General features: G+C 40.1%; 1 protein-coding gene across 1 annotated transcript in view; it reads left to right on the plus strand.

Moving 5' to 3' along the window:
* Positions 1 to 8,198: 8,198 nt before the first annotated feature.
* LOC134624405 (mucin-5B-like) overlaps positions 8,199 to 20,377 on the plus strand; it is a 77,737-nt gene continuing 65,558 nt past the window's right edge. The window contains 1 exon segment of the mRNA XM_065471540.1: positions 8,199 to 8,307. Within this exon segment, the coding sequence (XP_065327612.1) occupies positions 8,199 to 8,307 (109 nt within the window).

Consider the following 20,377-nt stretch of genomic DNA (forward strand, 5'->3'; position numbering starts at 1 on the left):
GATCATGGACATTAGGAAGCATACTCCTCCTCCTACCCCTGTCACTATCAGAGGGGCTGACGTGGAGGTTGTGGAGGACTACCGGTACCTGGGGGTACACATTGACTGTAAACTGGACTGGTCCAAGAACACCAATGCTGTCTTCAAGAAAGGGCAGAGTCGGCTTTTCCTACTGGGTGGCTCAGGTCTTTCAATGTTTGTGGGGAAAATGCTGATCATGTTCTATCACTCTGTGGTAGATAGTGTTGTATTCTTTACAGCTGTGTGCTGGGGCAGTGCTGTGAAGACAGATGATGCCAACAGGCTGAACAAGCTGGTTAAAAAATCTGGTTCTGTCCTGGATGTCAGACTGGAGAACTTAGGCGAGGTGTCTGAGAGGAGAATGCTAAAAAACTTCTCAGTATCATGAACAACCCCTCTCACCCCATGCACGCCTCCATTATGGGCCATCGGAGCACACGCAGCAAAAGACTGATTGCCTCTAAATGCAGAACTGACCGCCACAGGAAATCCTTCTTACCTATGGCAATAAGACTGTACAACTCCTCCTCGCTCTGTAGATGACTGTTTAGGATTAATATTAATGTAACTTCATCTTTTACTCAATTGTGCAATACTATTGTTCATCTGTATGTTATTGATTGAATGTTTGTCTCATTCTCCTATTATATGCTGCTACACTATTTTATTCATTGCACGACGTATGTCACTTGTATTGATAGGTATGTTATTTTTATTTTATTGCATTCTGTTCCATTTATTTTATTTTATTGTATTCTATTCTAGTTTATACTTGGTCTGCCTGCCTGCCTGCCTGACGCCGCAGTGAGCATGTTCATGACAAAAAAAATTTCCCTCGGGTAAATAAAGCTCTTATCTTATCATATCGCTGGGGTAATGTGCCAACCCTTACAAGGGTAAGGTCTCTCTGATAAAACAGGGGCGAGGGGAGCAGCACGTTTGACTGTAATGACTACGGCACTTAGCAGTGCTATGCCATAATAATGGTTGTTACAAGTGATTGGTTGGGTGGAGAGTGGAGTCACAAGTGGAGTGGAGCGGATGTGATGGGTTGTCTATGATGGAGAGCAATTTGTTTAGGGACCTCCTGCCCCTCGCTAACTCAAATGCTTCCAAATTCTAACTAATGATGTGCCCAGCCTTGCAGATTAATTTGTTGATTATGCTGGCATCTCTGGGACTCATGCTGCCCCCAGAGAAGTCAGTAAAACACAGCAGACTTGCTACCACTGACTGATAGATCTCGAGCATCTTGCTTACCCCGTTCTTGTACACAGCATCACTGTTGGTTCCCAGTCCAGTCTATCATTCAGAACACCCAAGTACCTGTAGCTGTGGATGACTGAGAACCTTCACAGACATACCTGTAGCTGTCCACTATTTTAACTTCTTCACTAGGGGTGGGTTTTGATAATCGATTTTCTGATTAAAGTCAATTTTAGCTTGAATAAAGCAATATCAGTTCATTAAAATCCTGAATCTATTTTTAAATATTTTGCCAGAAATGCCAGAATCTCAGGTTCAACCTCACAAAACTAGTTCAGCAACCACCAAACAGCTAAAGCAGTAAATGAGAACATGTAAACGAATTCCCCAAAAAAGACGTGAACACAAAGCGCAGACCCGACGCATCAGAATAAGTGAGATGTCGGCTTTCTCACCCGATGACACATACACAGACACGACGTCATTGGTGAAAGCACCAATGATGTGCCAGCTCACAGATTCTGAAGCTGCAGGTTTTGTCACTCTCCAACCAAAACTGAGTGAACCAGCAGCAAAAGAAGATCAAAACTACGCTTCACATTTCGCTTCACATAAACATTGTCCTGATTTCTTTTCCTTACTTTTGCTTCCACCACAATTAAAAATAAATAAATAAATAAATCACACTTCCTGCACACTCTCTCAGTGCACTTCAACAACAGTTTCCCATCTCAAATCTCTGTTTTCTGTATTATTTGCTTGCTTATTACCCACTAGTCTACCATTGTTTACAGCACTATCGGATGCTGTTTTTTCAAGAAAAAAGAAAGCCTCATTTCTGCTGTTCAATACCAAAGAAATTTAAACTTTTTAAAATTATGCCAAATTGCAAAATGCTTAGCTGTGTCTCTAATAAAACCTCTGTAACTTTGCTCTGCTTCACGTTAACAGCATCAAGTAATGTCCATATGCTGAGTCATGGTTTTCCTCTGTTTTTATTCTACTGCTGAATATTTTTAAGGTTATGTACTATAGAAAGCCAGGCCAGGAAATTCTCCTTCATATTTTTCTGTGTTTTATCCTCAGTTACTTTGACACAAAGGCATCTTCAGCCATGGTGCTGATGGGCCTCTCTGAAATTGTCATTTATGTGAAATGTTTTGGAATTTTGGTATTGAAAGGTATACTAAGTATCAGTTCTGGTGATGTCTCAGGGTGGGTACCGAAGTCAGTACTTTTTAGCGGACTAATGAAATTACAGTGGTCCCTCGCTATATTGCAGTTCACTTTTCGAGGCCTCGCTGTTTCGCGGATTTTTCTTTGAGTGCAATTTTGCATGTTTTGTTTTTTTATTATTATTTTTTACAGCGCATTGTGTTCTGCGTCCTGATCGACTAGACCATTTTCAATCTCATGCCGTGTCTCCTGTACAGTACAGAATGCGTTCAGCTTGTCAAATTTACATAAATCTTCGCTAGCAGAAGATAACACACACAACAGTCTCGACGTCAAAGATTATAAGGCGCTTTAAGTCAAACCAAACAGGCAGATAAGTCAAACTTTACTCAACTCATTCTTTTTGCTTCCTCTACTTCCATACCATTGATTCATTAATGTTGAATTCTCTCGCAGCTGCTCTTTTCCCATGTTCTGGACCTGAAAACAGGGTTTGATCTTTGGTTTCATTCTATAATACTGGACTTATTTTGGTTTGAACTTTGAGAGTGTTTAAACAAGAGAGAAATGTGTGAAAATGTTGATGCCTGTCTGAGAAAAGTGTATAAAGTGTGTGGTGAAGGGTTTTACAGCCTTAAAACATCTATAATAATAGTAAAAAATAAAGTTCGCTACTTTGCGGATTTCACCTGTTGCGGGTTATCTTTAGAACGTAACACCCGCGATAAACGAGGGAACACTGTACTGAGATTGGCATTAATGAAGTTATTGAAATTGGTACTACTGAAAACTGATTCACAAAACCAGAGCACATCTTAGTTAGAGGAAGAAAGAGAGTGAGACCATGCGACCTCATTACTGTGATATGTTAAAGGGCATACACATTTTTAAAAACTTAATTGCAATGCTATCTGCAACATTTGTAATTAAAAATGCAAAGCAACACATGACAACAAATTTAATCTGAGGAAATACTTTAGAAATATATATATATATAGTATATAATGATAAATTGACTAATTCTTATATACTGCTTTTCTACTCTCCTGGATGCTGAGTTTGTTTTAAAACAAGGACCCAGGCGCAGCCCTAATTGTAGCAGGGGACTTTAACAAAGATTAATTTTCATCAACATGTCCAACGAGAAGGGACAGAATCTTGGACCATTGCTACACACCATACAGGCAGTGCTGCAAAGCTGTTTCACATCCGGCTTTTGGAAAGTCTGACCACAACGCCATCTTCCTCATTCCTAATGTGACCAATTGGTCGGTGGGGTTAGATAAAAACTAATAAAAATGACAACGCCACCTAGTGGAATTTCATCCCCAGGAAATATATATTTAAGAAAAATAGTGAATAAAAGAGGCCGCACAGATTCAAGGATGCACACCGAGGCAGGTTGGCTCCAATATTAATACAGTTTTATTTCTGCTGATAATAAAATGAAACATTAAGAAAACACTGAATGTAGCGTCGTGGTTGACAGTGTCCTAAAGGTACAATAAAACAACCATGGAACCTGGAGCCATGGACCCAAAAGAAAATCACACAAAAAGAAAATCACTACGGCTGGCACCCAGTGCTGTACAAACAAAAGCGTGAAAACGACCCACCACCTGAGGTCCTAGGGCCACTGGCACGTCCTCCGTTCACTGAAATAAAACACAGAACAACACGTTAAAAGAATAAAAGGACACTGAGCATCAAGCTCGCTACATATCATAAAAAACTAAAACTTCAATCTTTAATAGCTTTAATAAAAGAAATCACACACACACGCACACACAGCGTAAACTGGAGACTGGCACCCCGCGAGTCAAACCACTGCTTTTGGTGGCTATAACAGTCCAAGCCTGGATCAGTCCGGTGTAGCTCCACGCAAACTGGGAGAAGCCAGCGGAGGCAATATTTGAAGATCACTCTAGCCAGCCACAGAAGCAGGGGTGCAGACAATAGTCCAGAATGTACTCTCGCTACTGCTCTACTTCCTCTATACTTCTGACTGTGTGGCCACTCATTGCTCCAACACCATTGTGAAGTTTACTAATGACACAGTGGTGTTGGACGCCACCTCCAACAATGATGAGCGGGCCTACATGGATGAGGTGAAGAATCTGGCATCGTGGTGCCAGGACAACTACCTCCAGCTGAACATCTGCAAGACCAAGGAGCTGGTGGTGAACTTCAGAAGGAGTAAGCACAGAGTCTAAAAGTCCTTATCATCAACGGAGCTCCAGTGGAGAGTATCTCGGTGTCCACATCTCCTCAGACCTGACATGTTCTGCTCACATTGAGGTCCAGTCCCAAAAGGCTAGGCAGCTCCTGTACCATCTGCGACAACTGAGGAAGTTCAGGATCTCTCCAGTGATCCTCAGGACTTTCCATAAAGGTGCTGTGGAGAGCATCCTTACACAGAACTTCACATACTTCACAGAACTGGTATGGCAACGGCTGTGTGAAGGACAAAAGCTCATCAGGGAGTGATCCGTAGGGCAGAACGCTGCTGCAGGGCGGCTCTCCCCTCCCTACAGGACATCTACACCAGGAGATGTTGGTCCAGAGCAGCTCAGATATTGAAGGACCCGTTCCATCCTAACAACAAACTGTTCCAACTTCTGCAATCATGCAGAAGGTTCAACACCATCTGGGCAAAAACAGAAAGGCTCAAGAGGACCTTCTATCCTCAGGCCATCCAATTATTTGATTATCCGGTTATCCCTGGATAACCGGAAGAAAATAGATGGATGGATGGATGGATGGATGAAGGTTACACTGTGGCAATGATGTCAACTTCACAGATATTGTCAGGCAGCTGGTGTGGTGTGCAAAATTCAGTAAAATAAGAAATGTTTTTAGTTTCAGTTTTCAGTTTTTTGGTAAGATTTGATCATTTGAAACTACTATTTCAAAATAGGTACTGACAAAACTAACTCTGGATACTGATACTCAAGTTGATTTGAACATGCAAAATCCTCAACTCGAGTAATGTCCCAGTTAAGACAGATTTCATTTTGGAGCTGTTTTTCAATCAACACTAGACATCTAGAAATACCAGTGATTGTAAAATCTGTGTCAAAATTTTTGTTAGGTTTGCCTTTCCATTTTGAAAAAGCATATATAAAAGTGCTTGTATGAATGGGTGTGAATAGGTGAATGAGGAAAGCTGTACAAAGCGATTTGAATTGGTCAGGTAGAGTAGAAAATCACTATATAAGAACCAATTAATTTACTATTGACAATTTTCTTCTCTGCTTTATAAATTCAAAATCCTATTAAAGTTCTACTCCCCCTTTAGGGAGCTCTAAAATTTTCTGAATAATTTTGATCTTTACCAGGATGGCTACCACAACATTCTAAAGAACATTCTTTCCCACAAAGTGTGGTTTGTACTGTTTGCAAAGTGTAATGTCTCATTCTTCTTGTAAGAGACAGGAGTGTTTATGACATTTATGAGGACAAAATCATCTTTTGTACTTGTTATTCAAGTATATAAAACAACGTGTGTGTGTTTGTGCACAGGCCACATCCTGCTTTCCATTTACTTCCTGATTTGGAGTATTTGAGCAGGACTTGTGAAATACATTGTAATAACAGCAAACCAAACACAGTCTCTGGAAGCAGAGAGAGGTACACAGTGTTGCTAAGAACACATAAATCCTCATCAATAGTCCCAGTGGAAAAACTAAGGTGAGGCAAGCCAGTACCAGACACACCCCCCAAATTAGATCTTTCACAGTCAGGGTGGAAAAGACAGGTATTCATAGTCTTGGTAAATAAGGATGTTTACTCAATTTAACATTTGCCCAACTTAATACGTCAGTGAAGGCAAATTATCGTGACTGACTATAGTAAGATGCAACCAGAGTGCAAAGTGCACCTGTAAAAGGCTTCATCAATAATTATTTAATGATCTTAAATTTTAAACTACTTTGCGACTTTTTAAAGCCATCTTCTGTAAAGCAATAATTTGAAGGTGATGTTACCTAAATTATCAGTGTAATTTGTTACGTTGCCAATGAAATTCTGCTGGTGTTGTGGGGGTATGCCAAAGATCATCTATCAAAAAGATGAACTTTAGGATCATTTTGTCTCATGGTTAAGAAAAAAAAATATGCAAAAAAAAAATAAAATTACAAGAGGAGCAGCAATAGAGCCATTTAACCAATATTTTAAAAGCCATTCCAGACTTAAATCCAGCACTTATTAGCTAAGCTGCTGTTCTCTTTTTAGAAGTGTCTGCGTTTACAGTATATCACCACACCTACTTAGGAATATTTAGCAAGGCCATGTCCACACTAATAAGTTTTCGTTTGAAAACCCATCTTTTTCTCGCCGTTTTGGCCTTCCATCCACAATGAGACTGCGTTTTTGGTCAAGGAAAACGAAGCTTTTTAAAAACGCTCTCCAAAGCGGATACATTTGAAAACACCGTTTTCACAGTGCAGTGTAGACTGCGTAAATGGAGACTTTTTAAAACGATGACGCATTTTAGGCATATGATGCAGTCATGTGACCAATTAGATAGCGGAAGGCATTATACAGCAGTTGTTTTGTTTGCTCTCAGTTTTGACAGCCCTGTTTAAGATTAATATCAGTTTGTACACGCTCCAGATAGATTTTCTTCAAATTCTTTAATTCTCACTCGCTTTTGCAACTTTGTGCTTTTGTGTTACTTGCAGCAACAACTCCACCTCATTGTCAGTCCATTAAAAAACACGATGCTTTTCCTCGACATTTTGCCACGATGTTTCAAAGAGCTGTGAAATAAATAAACGACAGACAGAAGTAACGCAGGTCGAATCGCCTTACGTTTCATCCATGCGCAATACAGGAACGCAGCGTTTTTGATCGTTTCAGTGTGGATGAACAACTGTTTGGAAACGCTTGAAAACAATAGTGTGGACACCATTTTAGACGAAATCGCCATTTTCATATTTATCCGGATTTGTGTAGACGTAGCCCAAGTCTGATCTTCTTCTTAATTCTGTACTAGCTCATAGTTAACACCTTGTTGCATGTCATCCTTACTCTTTGCCTCCACAATGTCCTGCTTCTATCGAATAAAAGGCAGAAATAATAAAAAATAATCTTTCGGCCACAGGGGAGGTTTTAGCTCAAAAGGTTGAGTAGGTCATCTACTAATCACTCTCTGCATCCCAGAGTATCCTGGGCAAGATAATGAACCCCAAGTTGCTCTTCATTGTGTTCAATGGATTATGAAATTGTGGGATAAAAAGCACTTAGGCGTACAAAAAAGTGCTTGTATGAATGGTTGAATTGGGGGTCTGAGTGCTCACGTACACCAGAAAAGCACTATATAAGAATCAGTCAGTTTACTTAATAAAAACATGAATGTTAAAATAAAGTGCATCATGGACATTGATCTTCCTCACCAATGTCAGATCCCTCAAAAACAAAATGAAGGAGCTACAATCTACCATCCACAATTCTGAGATGCCACAGTGGAGTTACCAGGCTAGACTCTACACCACCAGGACAGGGACCAGCAGGACAAAGACTCTGGTAGGGGAAGAGGCGGGGTGCTATGTGCTTATGTTCTTCAGGACTGGTGCCATAACCGCAGAATTATGGACAGTAGAAGCCATGTCCCTTCACTGAAGGTCCTTTTATCTACCTGGCGAGCTAATGGTAGTCGTAGTTACCGTTGTTTACATCCCCCTTGATGCTAACGTTAGCTCAGCACTCAACCACCTCCAACTTGTCATCAGCAAACCGCAGCGAGAACACCCAAAGGGCATCCAGATTGTTGCTGAGGGACAGGACACCGGATCATGTGTACAGTGTACAAGGAGGCCTACAGGAGGAAGATAGAGAGCTTATACACAGACAACAACCCCCACCAGGTGTGGAGAGGCATCCAAGCCCTCTCCAACTTCAAAGGTCAGCCTGACACCAGCAGAGGAGCTGAATACCTTCTTTGCTCGGTTTGAGACCACCCTTCCCCTGACATCTCAGGCCATCACAGGTGACCCATTGCACCCCACTTACTACCTGTTTGGCCCACTGCCCTCTGGACAGCACCTCAGGTCAACCAGGTCCCTATTCAATTTTCAATTCAAGTCAATTTATTTATACATCGCAAAATCACAACAGTTGCCTCAAGGCACTTTATATTGTAAGGCAGACCCTGCATACAGAGAAAAACCCAACAATCATATGACCCCTTATGATCAACCACTTGGGCTACAGAGGGAAGGAAAAACTCCCTTTTAACAGGAAAAAACCTCCAGCAAAACCAGGCTCAGGAAGGGGTGGCCATCTGCTGCGACCAGTTGGGGTGAGAGGAGGAAGATGTGCTGTGGAAGAGAGCCAGAGATTAATAGCAAGTATGATTCAATGCAGAGAGGTCTATTAACACACAGTTAGGTTCCACAGCTCCAGACTCAAAAACAGCCTCTTCCTCAGGGCTATTCAGACTATTATCACACTATATCACACTACTATAAAGGGCTATTCTATTCTGATAGAAAGAGAGTATACAATATTTTACCCTTTTGAACAATCAGATTAACATGACTTAATTAGTTAAAATGTCTTAATGTCTAGATTGTCATTATAACCATTATAATGTGGGGACTTAAAAAAAGATTTTTTTTTATGAATGTTACATTCTGGTACAGTTCTAACTACGTTTCTGTTTTTTAAATTTATAATTGGCAGTTTACTGCCCAAGAAGACATCTAGGAAGTAGATTTGAGTAGATTTATGTGCTGGTTTGCTTTTCTATTGAGCTTGGAAAGAAAGCACGATGTTTCATCTCTCATCCCAGAAGTTTCAGTTCAGTACTTGTTTGCTTGTTGTAAGTCATAAATTAACCGACTCAATTGCAACTGAGCATGTGTCTTACTAGAAGAAGACCTAACAGAGAGCAGAAAAATCAACAACCGAGCTTCAATAAGGCAGCACTACTTAAGGCATGAAGGACCTTCATGAAAGAACCTCAGCTCTGGTGAAGTCCATGGCTTGCAGACTTGAGGAAGTTCATATATCAACAATGGCTGTAATACCTATGTATATGTAATGTATACCTATATAACTACATACACTATATACACTAACTATATAGACTATAATCTATAGATTTGCACTAAACATATATACTGTAACTTTCATGTAGCACAAGACATTTTGCCTTCACCATGCTCTATTAAGATGGTACAGCAACAGGACCATTAATGCTGGGGTGAGTTCTCCTGAATAATTCACTTTGCAGCTCCAGGGACTAACACAACGCAACGTTTGCCTGTGTCATTACATATTGTGATAAGCCAAAGCAAAGGATTAATCAAAGGGTGCCCCTCTGCGCATGGCCCTTAGCCAGAGTCCTGACCGGCCCCGGGCCAGGACCTTTGGCTGGTACCTGACCCTGAACCTCCTTTTTCTGGCTGGAGGACAAGTGTAAAGTTACTCAGCAGCAGGGGGCGGGGTTACTGGTCCCTATATTAAGGGACCAGAGGACACCCCAGGGCTTTTCTCTTTCCGTCTGTCTCTGTATGCCTCTGCTGTCTGTGCTTTAGGCCCTACACCCTGGGGTTTGCTTTGCTTGCTTTGCTATGTGTTGTCTTGCTGTTCTTTGTATGTACTTTCTTGCTGTCCATACGATTCAGTATATTAAACTCTATTCCAAGAATTCTACTCTTTTCCAGAGGTTCTTTTTGAGTGAATGGATTTCAGTTGGATCTAAAAACGCTGGATCTCCACATCGTTGGTGGGATAAGGTTGTCATGTTGGCTTCAAAATTTGCAACCAAAATTGGCGACCACGAAGAGACAAGGAATTAAGGTGATTGCTGGGAGCCTTTTGGAATGCCAAAAGCTTTTGCGCATCAAAGGACACCACATGGCCATAACATCAACGTAAGCAAAGTTTTATTTCTGCAGAATGTTGGTGTTGTCTGAGTGCAGAAGGGGGATTCCCACCTAGGCACCAAGTAGATTACGCCTAGCTTTGGAAAGGACTTTAATCAAAGGGTCACTGTTATTTTAAGAAATAAAGTGTTACACTGTAAGAAATAATGTTAGTTGCAGAAACTGAAGGAGCAAGTTTAATGCCGCATCATATGTGTGTGTGTGTTTTTCCTGTAACTAGCTCTTGTGTGAACCACGGAGGAGTGTGGGTGAGTGCTGTGTGTGTGTGAATGTGGGTAACTGTGTAAAGGTTGCTCTGCCCTGTGCTTGAATTGGACTCCAGGGCTGTGTTGGGGGAGTTTGGTTTTTATTTTCCCGCTATTTTAAGGTGTCAAGGCTGAAAAATAGGCATTGTGAAGTAGAGGAAGTTGAAGGCCCCCTTAGGTGGTTACGGCTGGAGACCTAGTCATTCATTCAGGTTGATAAGTTGACAAAGGCTAACTAGGTTAACCAAATGAATTACACGGTAGATGGGCTGTTTAGGCCTTTGGGATAATATGGTGATAAATTCCTAGCAAGTAACGCGGGGACTTGGGATTCCCAGTGAGGGTCCACCGGCAAAGACAGGCTAGATGAATCAAAGCCGACACTTTTGTCCAAAGTGGGTGGCTGTAGCTCAGGTGGTAGAGCAGGTCACCTACCAACCAGGGTTGGTGGTTCAAGCCCGGTCGGCTCCAGTCTACATGCCAAGTATCCTTGGGCAAGATACTAACCCCATGTTGCTCGCTGAGGCATCTATTTGAGTGCGAATGAAGGAGGAAGTGTTTACATTTTTGAGTCCAGCAATATCAGAGTGATTTTTAACGGCCAAGAAAGTAAATGAATAAATAAACTGCACTTTATATGTTTAAGGACTAATTTGCAAAATGCTGTCTTTAGCAAATCCAATGCAATTAAAACTCACGTATGCAAAATTACTACTGAATAATTATTTCTTTTAATTTGTCAAGTTCAATAGGTATTATTGCAATTTTTCTGCAATTATTTCAGGAATCGGGGTTTTGAATGGTTACAGGGTCAGCTGCATCTTGTCACTTTACAGGAAAGTTCAGCAGAAAAAAAGAAAATTATTGTATAATAATAAAGCCCTTACCATCTTGTTTGATCCTATACAAAAAAATAAAATTCAGCAGATATGGTATAAATCATGCCGCCAGTAAGAAACACAAAGTTCCCTGAATAAGCAGTGTGCATCGTGCAATTGGTGGAGGTACACGAGAGCAGCGTTTGGAGGGGATGACATAGCCTTTGTTCCACTAAAAGCTGGTAATTAAAAATAAAACACATGGATCAAAAATGCAAAAAGGAAAAATCTAAAGTTGAGCCTTTGGAAGTAAAATGATATTGGAAAAGTGATTATGGCTTAGCCAAGAAGAAGTAAAACATGAGAAAGTCAGAGATGTAGGAAGCCAGTTTAAGGAGCTGTAGAGTGTGTGGGTGATTAGACAAGTGGGACAAAGAAAGCTGTGAGTGAAAGAGGGAAAACTGTAAGTGAAAGAGGGAAAATGTAAGTGAGAGCTAGCTATATAGGAAGCTATGTAGGAGAATTCAAAGAAGAGGATAAGCTAAAAGACAGTAACATGAGGTCAAGCTCAGAGAAGAAAAACTGGAACAAATGAAAACAGTTACTTACTAACTGATGTATGCACACACTCGAAATAATGACTCTCCTGTTATGAAGAAAAAGAAATAACTCCTCACAGATGAAGGAGCTCACCAACTGAGGGGGAGAAACACCAGTGAAAGAAGGCAGGCCAAAAGCCTGTGGAAAGGAGCAACACTGGCACTCTGAAGGCCTATGCCACCAATAAGGCCTGTGGAAAGGTGGCGTGGAGGAGTCAGCCAGATGATGACATCCAATGGTTGTCATGCAGGAAAGCCTAGGAATTCCAGAGAGTTCCTGGGCTTTCATGCAGTAAGAGGACATCCAAGAGAAGATCCACATGAAGCTAAGATAGAGGCTGCTCTATCTCCTTGAGTCTAATGGAAGACTGTAACGGCAGAGGGCTGGAAAAGTGTATGAAAACACACTTTTAGTTAGCTGACGTATTCATCAACCAGCTGCGGAGCGACGTTTTGTGTCCTCTAAGAGCCAGCACAGTCTGCCTCTGAGATGTTCCTTGTGTGGATTTCTCTGAAGAACTCCGAGAGGAATGTGGGCAGCATGATAACAACTGTCAAGAGAAATCTTCAGTACATGGACTTCAGCTGATACCTGATTGATATTTCCTTTGAAATATGTGAACCTGGAAAAGGATGGATAAGCTGCAGACTAAGAAGGGAAGAACTATTGCCTAACTATGCGTGATATCTGCAGTTAACCACATGAAACAGCTGCATCAGTAATGCTCCCAACAAACTAATAAGTTTAAATCCCTGGGCTCCACCCCTTGTGTTACTCTCCCAATAGGAAAAGAACACAAATAATAGGAATTAGGCCACATGTAAACATTAGACAGGAGATCATTAAAGACATATTCATTACTAACACGCTTACATTAAAATATTATTGACGGTTTAGGAACAGTTTAATAGGTAAAAGCCACAGACATGCCTTTTATTGACACTAGAACAAATACACAGATAGGATTAGAACCCCAGTTAAACATGGGGCAGGTAAATTAGTATAGTTGTATAAACTAAACTTAAAGAAAGTATTAATCCAGAAATGACACCTAACGAACATTGCATTATTGAAGGGATAAGAAGTACACATGGGGATTAACTAAAAGCTGGGGTACTGATGAAACTCAGGATCCCCGGTAGCACTATACTTTCTAAAGAAATGGGAAATTTAGATATCTGCTCTTTCTGACCCAGGTACGCTTCTCTTGGGGGTGGGTGTCAATGTGTGCAAAGGTATGAATCTGTATACAGATATGTGAAATCTGTCTTTTATCTTTTTCAGTGCTGCTACATATAGAACAGTGGCAGCTACCTCTGCTCATGTATTGAAGCTAATAGAAAGCATTAGTTAATAGGATGCTACTTGCAGCACTAAACCATCCACAGTGCTGTAATTCGGAGTGTGATCAATTTGTAGTTCCTTTCAAAAGGAAGAAAAAAGATGAATGAATGTGTGGAGGTGAAAGAAACCGAGAAGCATACTGTCATTATCTTAACTGCATTAGCAAATGGGGGGTACATAAAGCTTACCAGAGCTAAATTGATAACTCTGCCAACAAATAAACCAACAAAACAATTTAGGATAAAATCTAAATTCAGATAATTTGGAGGGAAAGAGACTAAAAGCTCATTCCACATAAAAACTGTGAGCAATCCCCAAATTAGAAAAATGGGGCATAAATTTTCTTTCCCGTGTGTGGCAGGGTCCAGTTGTCTGGTGATTGATGTACTTAAATTGCCCAAATGCATACTGTATCAAAAACTGCATGACTAAATAACTCTATTCTAGTTACAGTGTGCAGAGGTAGAGTTTGAAGCACTGAGGGACATGCAGTCTGACCGGGCACTTGGCAATCAAGAGGAAAGGGAGAACATTTCATTGGTATGGGGCAAACTGAGAAGATTAAGGTAAGGCAGGGTTAATGTAGCATGATTAAACTTCTATAAGTGAGCAACTATTGACCTATTACAATACAAAACTGTAAACTGTTGAAGTAGACCTTTTACCCTCCTATTTGTACTACTTGTTTGTCAGGAGATCTCAGTGTTTATCATAGCCATCCAGGTGTATTATAAACATAATACCAATTACATGTATTATTTCAAGTTGAGGAAAATGGGGTGTGAAGTAATTTGTCTGCCTCAGAGTCCACCGCCCAAATATGTAACAAGGTCCATGATTATTTTCTATAAACTGAAATGCATGACTGAGAAAATTTGTATGATTAGTCCAATACAGCTATTTTAGCTTTTCTATGGCTACTTTACTTTAAAAACAAAGGCTGTCATGTTGTATTGTATTCAACTCAAGGTTAAACAGTACAAAATCACAACACCTGTCATCTCTAGGCGCTTTATAATATAAGGATTAACTACAATAATAAAACATTAAAAAACCCAATCAATTTTCTGACCCCCTATTAGCATGAACTTTGGAGAAGGGGGGAAGAAGGAACTCCATTTTAACAGGAAGAAACATCCAGCAGAACTAGGCACAGGGGGGAGCGGCCATCTGCTGCAAACGAAGAGAATGAGAAGGAGATGCTGTGGAAGAGAACCAGAGATTGATAATAACTAATAACTAATAATAACCCCAAAGAGATACCTAAAAACTAGAGGCCCATCTTCCCATTCTACTTTTAAATATTCTAGTAAGTCTGAAGTTTGAGGGTGAAGTGTTATAATGGAGAGATATAGTACTATAGGAGCAGGATGTTGAAATTAAATTACAGATTTAACAAGGAGTCAATGAATAGAAGCCAATAGGAGAAATATACTCTATTGTTCTAGTTCCTATCAGTGTTCATGCTATAACAAATTAAATAAATTAAATGCTTTTCAAGGAGTTTGTGTGACATCCAGATAATAACAAAGGACAGTTGGTCAGCCTAGAAGTAATAAATGCGTGAACTCGTTTTTCAACGTCACTCTGGGACAGGATGTTTCTAAGTGTAGTGATAGTGCAGAATTGAAAGAAAGCAGTCATCAATATGTGAATTGGAGTCCATACCATGGTTTAAAATGACTCCAAGAAACCTCACAGTGTTACTGGAGGCCAATGTAATGCCATCCAGAGTATCTGGTTAGTTACCATATATGTCTAAGAGTTTTTTAGGACAGCGTACAATAAACTCAGTGTTATCTAAGTTTAGGAGCAAGAGGTTAGAGGTCATCCACATCTTTGTTTTCTGGAGGCATTCCTGCACTGACTGGTGTGTGCTGTCAGTCAACCTCTCATGGATAGATGAGATGGAGGGTGTTATCAGTATTGCAGAGGTATGTTGTGCCTTTTGTGGTGTTACCTAAAATAGGCATGTGTAACGTAAACTGGTCCGGGAGTAGAACCTTGTGAAGCTCAATGGCTAGTCATGTGTGTGTTAGGGGATTCTGCGCTTGCATTAACAAACTGGAGTCTGTTGAACAAATATGATTTGAACCACTGCAGGGCAGTATCTGTAATGCCTGCAGGATGCTCTGATCTCTCTAATAACATATTATGGTCAACAGTATCGAACATAGGGATGAATCCATGGTCAGAGGCCTTAAGAAGATAATTTTTAACTTTCACCAAAGCTGTTTCTGTACTGTGATGAGCTCTGAAACCTGACTGAAAATCTTTAAATTAACCATTTCCTTTGCAGATGTTTAGGTGGCTTTTTTACAACGGCTCTAGTTGGGATTTTTGAGATAAAAGGAAAGTTGGAGATTGACCTATAATTGGCTAGGACCGCTTGGTCAGGAGATGGTTTTTAAGTGATGGTTTAACTACTGCCAACTTGAAGTGTGTGGTCTATGTGGCATTGTCTAACTTAGCTTTGAAAATTTAGATTCTGCTGTTATAGAGCAATGGAGGTTTGATCAGCCATTCAGCCAACAACATAACGTTTAGAGCTAAAAGCGCTAATGATGAATTATGAATTAGCAGCATGTAACAGATTTAATGTTTATCCAAATTCAGCATATATATGTGACATGTGCCTTAATAGTATTTAGGAACAAAGAGGCAAGCACTCAGCAAGTAGTTGCCCTAAAGCTCCCTAGTGCTGTGACTGTGATTAAATGTCCTGGTCACCAGGAAATTGACACCTTAATAGCTAAATAAAGACAAGCTAGCTAAGTGAGCTACTCTAGGTAATCTTGTGGCAGCTTTACTAGATACTTCCTAAACTGATAGCTATGTAAAGAAAAGCAAAGCTTTCTATGTATAACAGCTTTTGGGACAAACATTTCAAAGTCCTTCACCAAATAAAGCAGTTGGTGATGTTGCTAAGGAGAGTGGTGAGTAGGTCAATTGGGTACAAATACTAACTTTGGTACTAAGGTGCATGCAGTCACAAACTAACAGGACTAAAGCAACACTGCATGGGATACTCACGGAGGTCCATAGATAAGTCCTCATAAAGTGCCTGTATAGGTACAGAGGGAACTGTGAACACAACTAATGCAGTCTGCAAGGATATTTTTCTACAGGTAGAAACAGCATCTGAATAACAGACAGAGATACAGAGGTGCCTGGAGCAGTTGCCGGCGATCTGATCACGGGTGTGAGGGGACAACGAAGTGAAAAAGACTGCTCCAGACAGCCAAACAATGACACATCCAACAGCCCTTGAATCTAGTGCAGATCCTACAGCCCATGTGGAGCCATCCAGTGCCAAAACCAGCTCCTAAATGATGGAATGTGTAAGATTAACTGCTATCCATCACACATGCTGACCTAAATCAAGAGCAGGACCAAGTTGTCTCTAGTATTCTTCGGAGCTATGCAAGATCCAGCAGTCAAGAAACACCAAGAGAAACTTTTCTCTGGCTCATAAATTGGTTGAAATATGAGACTGAAAGAGGGAAACAAGTTGAGTAAAGCTTGAAGCTGACTACAGAAAATGTCAACATTGAAGGGACATTTCATAGCCCACACTAAGAAATTTGTTTAGAAAAAGACACTGCACCTGACCAAGATGGACAGTGATTTTCAATTGGACACTCAAATTAGGGCTACTGTCAAGTCCAGTTTTTATCATTTAAGGGTCTTGGCAACGGTAAGACCTATTTTATCCAGGCCGCATTTTGAAACAGTAATCGTTTGGATTACTATAATGCACTGTATTTTGGAGTTAGTCAGTGTCTTCTCTCTCGTCTACAGCTGGTCCAAAATGCTGCTGCACGACTTTTAACCAGAACTCGTAAAAGAGAACACATATCTCCCATCCTTGCTTCACTCCATTGGCTGCCTGTATATTCTAGAGTTCAGTTTTAAAATTCTAATGTTTGTTTTTAAATGTTTAAACGGTCTTGCCCCACCTTACCTCTCTGAGCTCCTGCATCCTTACTCACGCCTCAGGTTTCTCAGGTCAGCTGACAAGCTGCTCCTGGAGGTACCCAGGTCCAAAAGAAAGCTCAGAGGGTACACTGCCTTGTCTATTGCTGCTCCTATGTGGAACAATCTGCCCCAAGACATTAGAGATGCCCCTTCACTGTCCACTTTTAAAACACGACTTAAAACCCATTTTTACTCCTTGGCATATGACACAGTATGACCCTGATTTTATTGTTTTAATCTAATGTGCTGATTTTATTGTTTTATATGTAATTCTAATTATCATTTTATACTATTTTATGTTTTTGCTATTTGTGCTAATTTTATTATTTTAAATGTCATTTTAATTATGATATTTTTTTCCATCTTTATTTTCTTTAACTTATTCAATGTATCATTTCTGGCATGTCAAGTGTACAGCACTGTTCTGAAAGTGCTATATAAATTAATTGCTTGCTGGCTGACCAAGTTGAAGTCCAACACTGGGAATTAATTGTTTAATTTTATTATTTTCAATTTCACATATGGTGCCATATAATCCATCTTTGTATTATGTGTGTGTTGTGTGGATTAGTTTTCATGATTTTTGTTTTTCTTTGTTCATGGGGTCTTTGATGTGGTACCTCTAGGTACCACAGGAGGGAATGTTGTGGATTTTTGGATGACATGTATACCTATATAACTACATACACTATATATCTATCTGCACTGAACATATATTCTGTAACTTTCACGTAGACTCTTAAGCACAAGACGATTTGCCTTAACCATAGTTTATTAAGGTGGTACAGACTCACGGCAGTTAATGCAGGGGAGAGTTCTCCTGAATAACTCACTCTTGCAAACACTACTATAAAGTGCTATTCTATTCTATAATATTCTGATAGAAAGAGAGTATACAGTAATTTACCATTTTGAGCAATCAAATTAACACGACTTAATTACTTAACCCTCCTGTTGTGTTCACCCCCACCCACCTTACTTCACTATTCCCGGTCACAATGGTACAGTCAGTTTTAACAGCTCTTAAATTAACATAAGAAACATTTTTCACCACCAAATTCAGTTCAGTGGGTGGGTCAATGGGTCGTGCAGTGGGTCTTTCATTTTGTCATCCAGTGGGTCATTCAAGGGGTCAGAAGCCAAAGGGGGTGGGGTGGGGGTGGATTCCCATTCATTTCCTATGGCGGTCACTTTTGACTGGGAACACCACAGATGTAACAAAGTTGATTAAAACACTCAACAAAAGAGGTGCTCATCACTTTTATATGTTCAAGTGCATAGTGGGGAGGATGTCCTATAAGGCCTCGAGGCAATCGGATGTAAAACACAATATTTATGAGTTTTTTAATTTGTAAATTGCTGAGATTTGACCCGAACACGACAGGAAGGTTAAAAGTCTCAATGTCTAGATCGTAATTGTAACAACTATAATGTGGAGACTTAAAAATATATTTTTTTGTATGAATGTTACATTCTGGTATGGTTCTAACTTTGTTTTTGTTTTTATTTACAATTGGCAGTTTACTGTCCAAGAAGACATCTAGGAAGTAGATTTGAGTAGATTTATGTACTGGTTTGCAATTGCAACTGAGCATGTGTCTTACTAGAAGAAGACCTAACAGAGAGCAGAAAACTCAACAACCGAGCTTCAATAAGGCAGCTATGCTTAAGGCATAGAGGATCTTCATGAAGGAACCTCAGCTCTGGTGAAGTCCATGGCTTGCAGACTTGAGGAAGTTCATATATCAACAATGGCTGTAATTTGTTAAAAAAAAATGATATCATATTTTTGTACTATTATTTCAAATATTTATTTGGGGATGTACAGAGACGAAAAAAGCAAGTATTGTCACTGTCCAAATGTTTATGAACTTAATGTAATGAATCTAGCTTAACTGTCATTGGCACTGGGTTCTGTTGTGGATTTTGGATGACATGTATACCTATATAACTAGATACATTATATACACTAACTATATAGACTATAATCTATAGATTTGCACTGAACATATATACTGTAACTTTCATGTAAACATTTAAGCACAAGACGTTTTGCCTTCACCATGCTTTATTAAGGTGGTACAGTAACAGGGCAGTTAATGCTGGAGAGAGTTCTCCTGAATAACTCACTTTCCAGCTCTGGTGACTAACCCCCACAATACACACTCAATGTCTTTCATGCAGTACAATGAAAATATGTCTCTTAAAAAACAGTAACATTGTAACAGAGATCACAATCACAATAAAAGAAACCTCGAGCAGAACCAGGCCCATCTGCTGCGACCAGTTGGGATGAGGGTAGGAAGACAGAACATAAGACATACTGTGGAAGAGAGCCAAATATTAACAAGTAATGATTAAATGCAGAGAGGTCTATTAGCATATAGTGAGTGAGGTGACAGAAGGGGAAATACTCAATGCATCATGGGAATCCCCCAGCAGCCTACACCTATTGCAGCATAACCAACGGAGGATTCAGGGTCACCAGATCCAGCACTAAGTATATGCTTTAGCAAAAAGGAATTTTTTGAAACCTAATCTTAGAAGTAGAGATAGTGTCTGTCTCCTGAACCCAAACTGGAAGCTGGTTCCACAGAAGAAGGGCCTGAAAACTGAAGGCTCTGCCTCCCATTCTACTTTTAAATACTCTAGAACAACAAGTAAGCCTGCAGTGCGAGAGCGAAGTGCTCTAATGGGGTGATATGGTACTATAAGGTCATTAAGATAAGATGGGGCCTGATTATTCAAGACCTTGTATGTGAGGAGTAAGAGTTTGAATTTAATTCTGGATTTAACAGGGAGCCAAGCAAGGGAAGTCAATATAGGAGAAATCTGCTCTGTCTTTCTAGTCCCTGTCAGTACTCTTGCTGCAGCATTTTGGATTAACTGAGGGCTTTTCAGGGAGTTTTTGGGACATCCTGATGATAACAAATTAGTAGTCCGAACAGTAATTAAATTGTAAACACAGATAAACAACACAAAAACAGCAGTGTGTGTTGTAACAGGAACAGGAAGCAATACTTTACAACAGAGGGAGCCAACACAAAATGACTTTATTCACTTTATCTAGATTAACAAAAATAAATAAACAATGACA

This window comes from Pelmatolapia mariae, linkage group LG1 (assembly GCF_036321145.2).
Source record: "Pelmatolapia mariae isolate MD_Pm_ZW linkage group LG1, Pm_UMD_F_2, whole genome shotgun sequence".
Classification (NCBI taxonomy): Eukaryota; Metazoa; Chordata; class Actinopteri; order Cichliformes; family Cichlidae; genus Pelmatolapia; species Pelmatolapia mariae.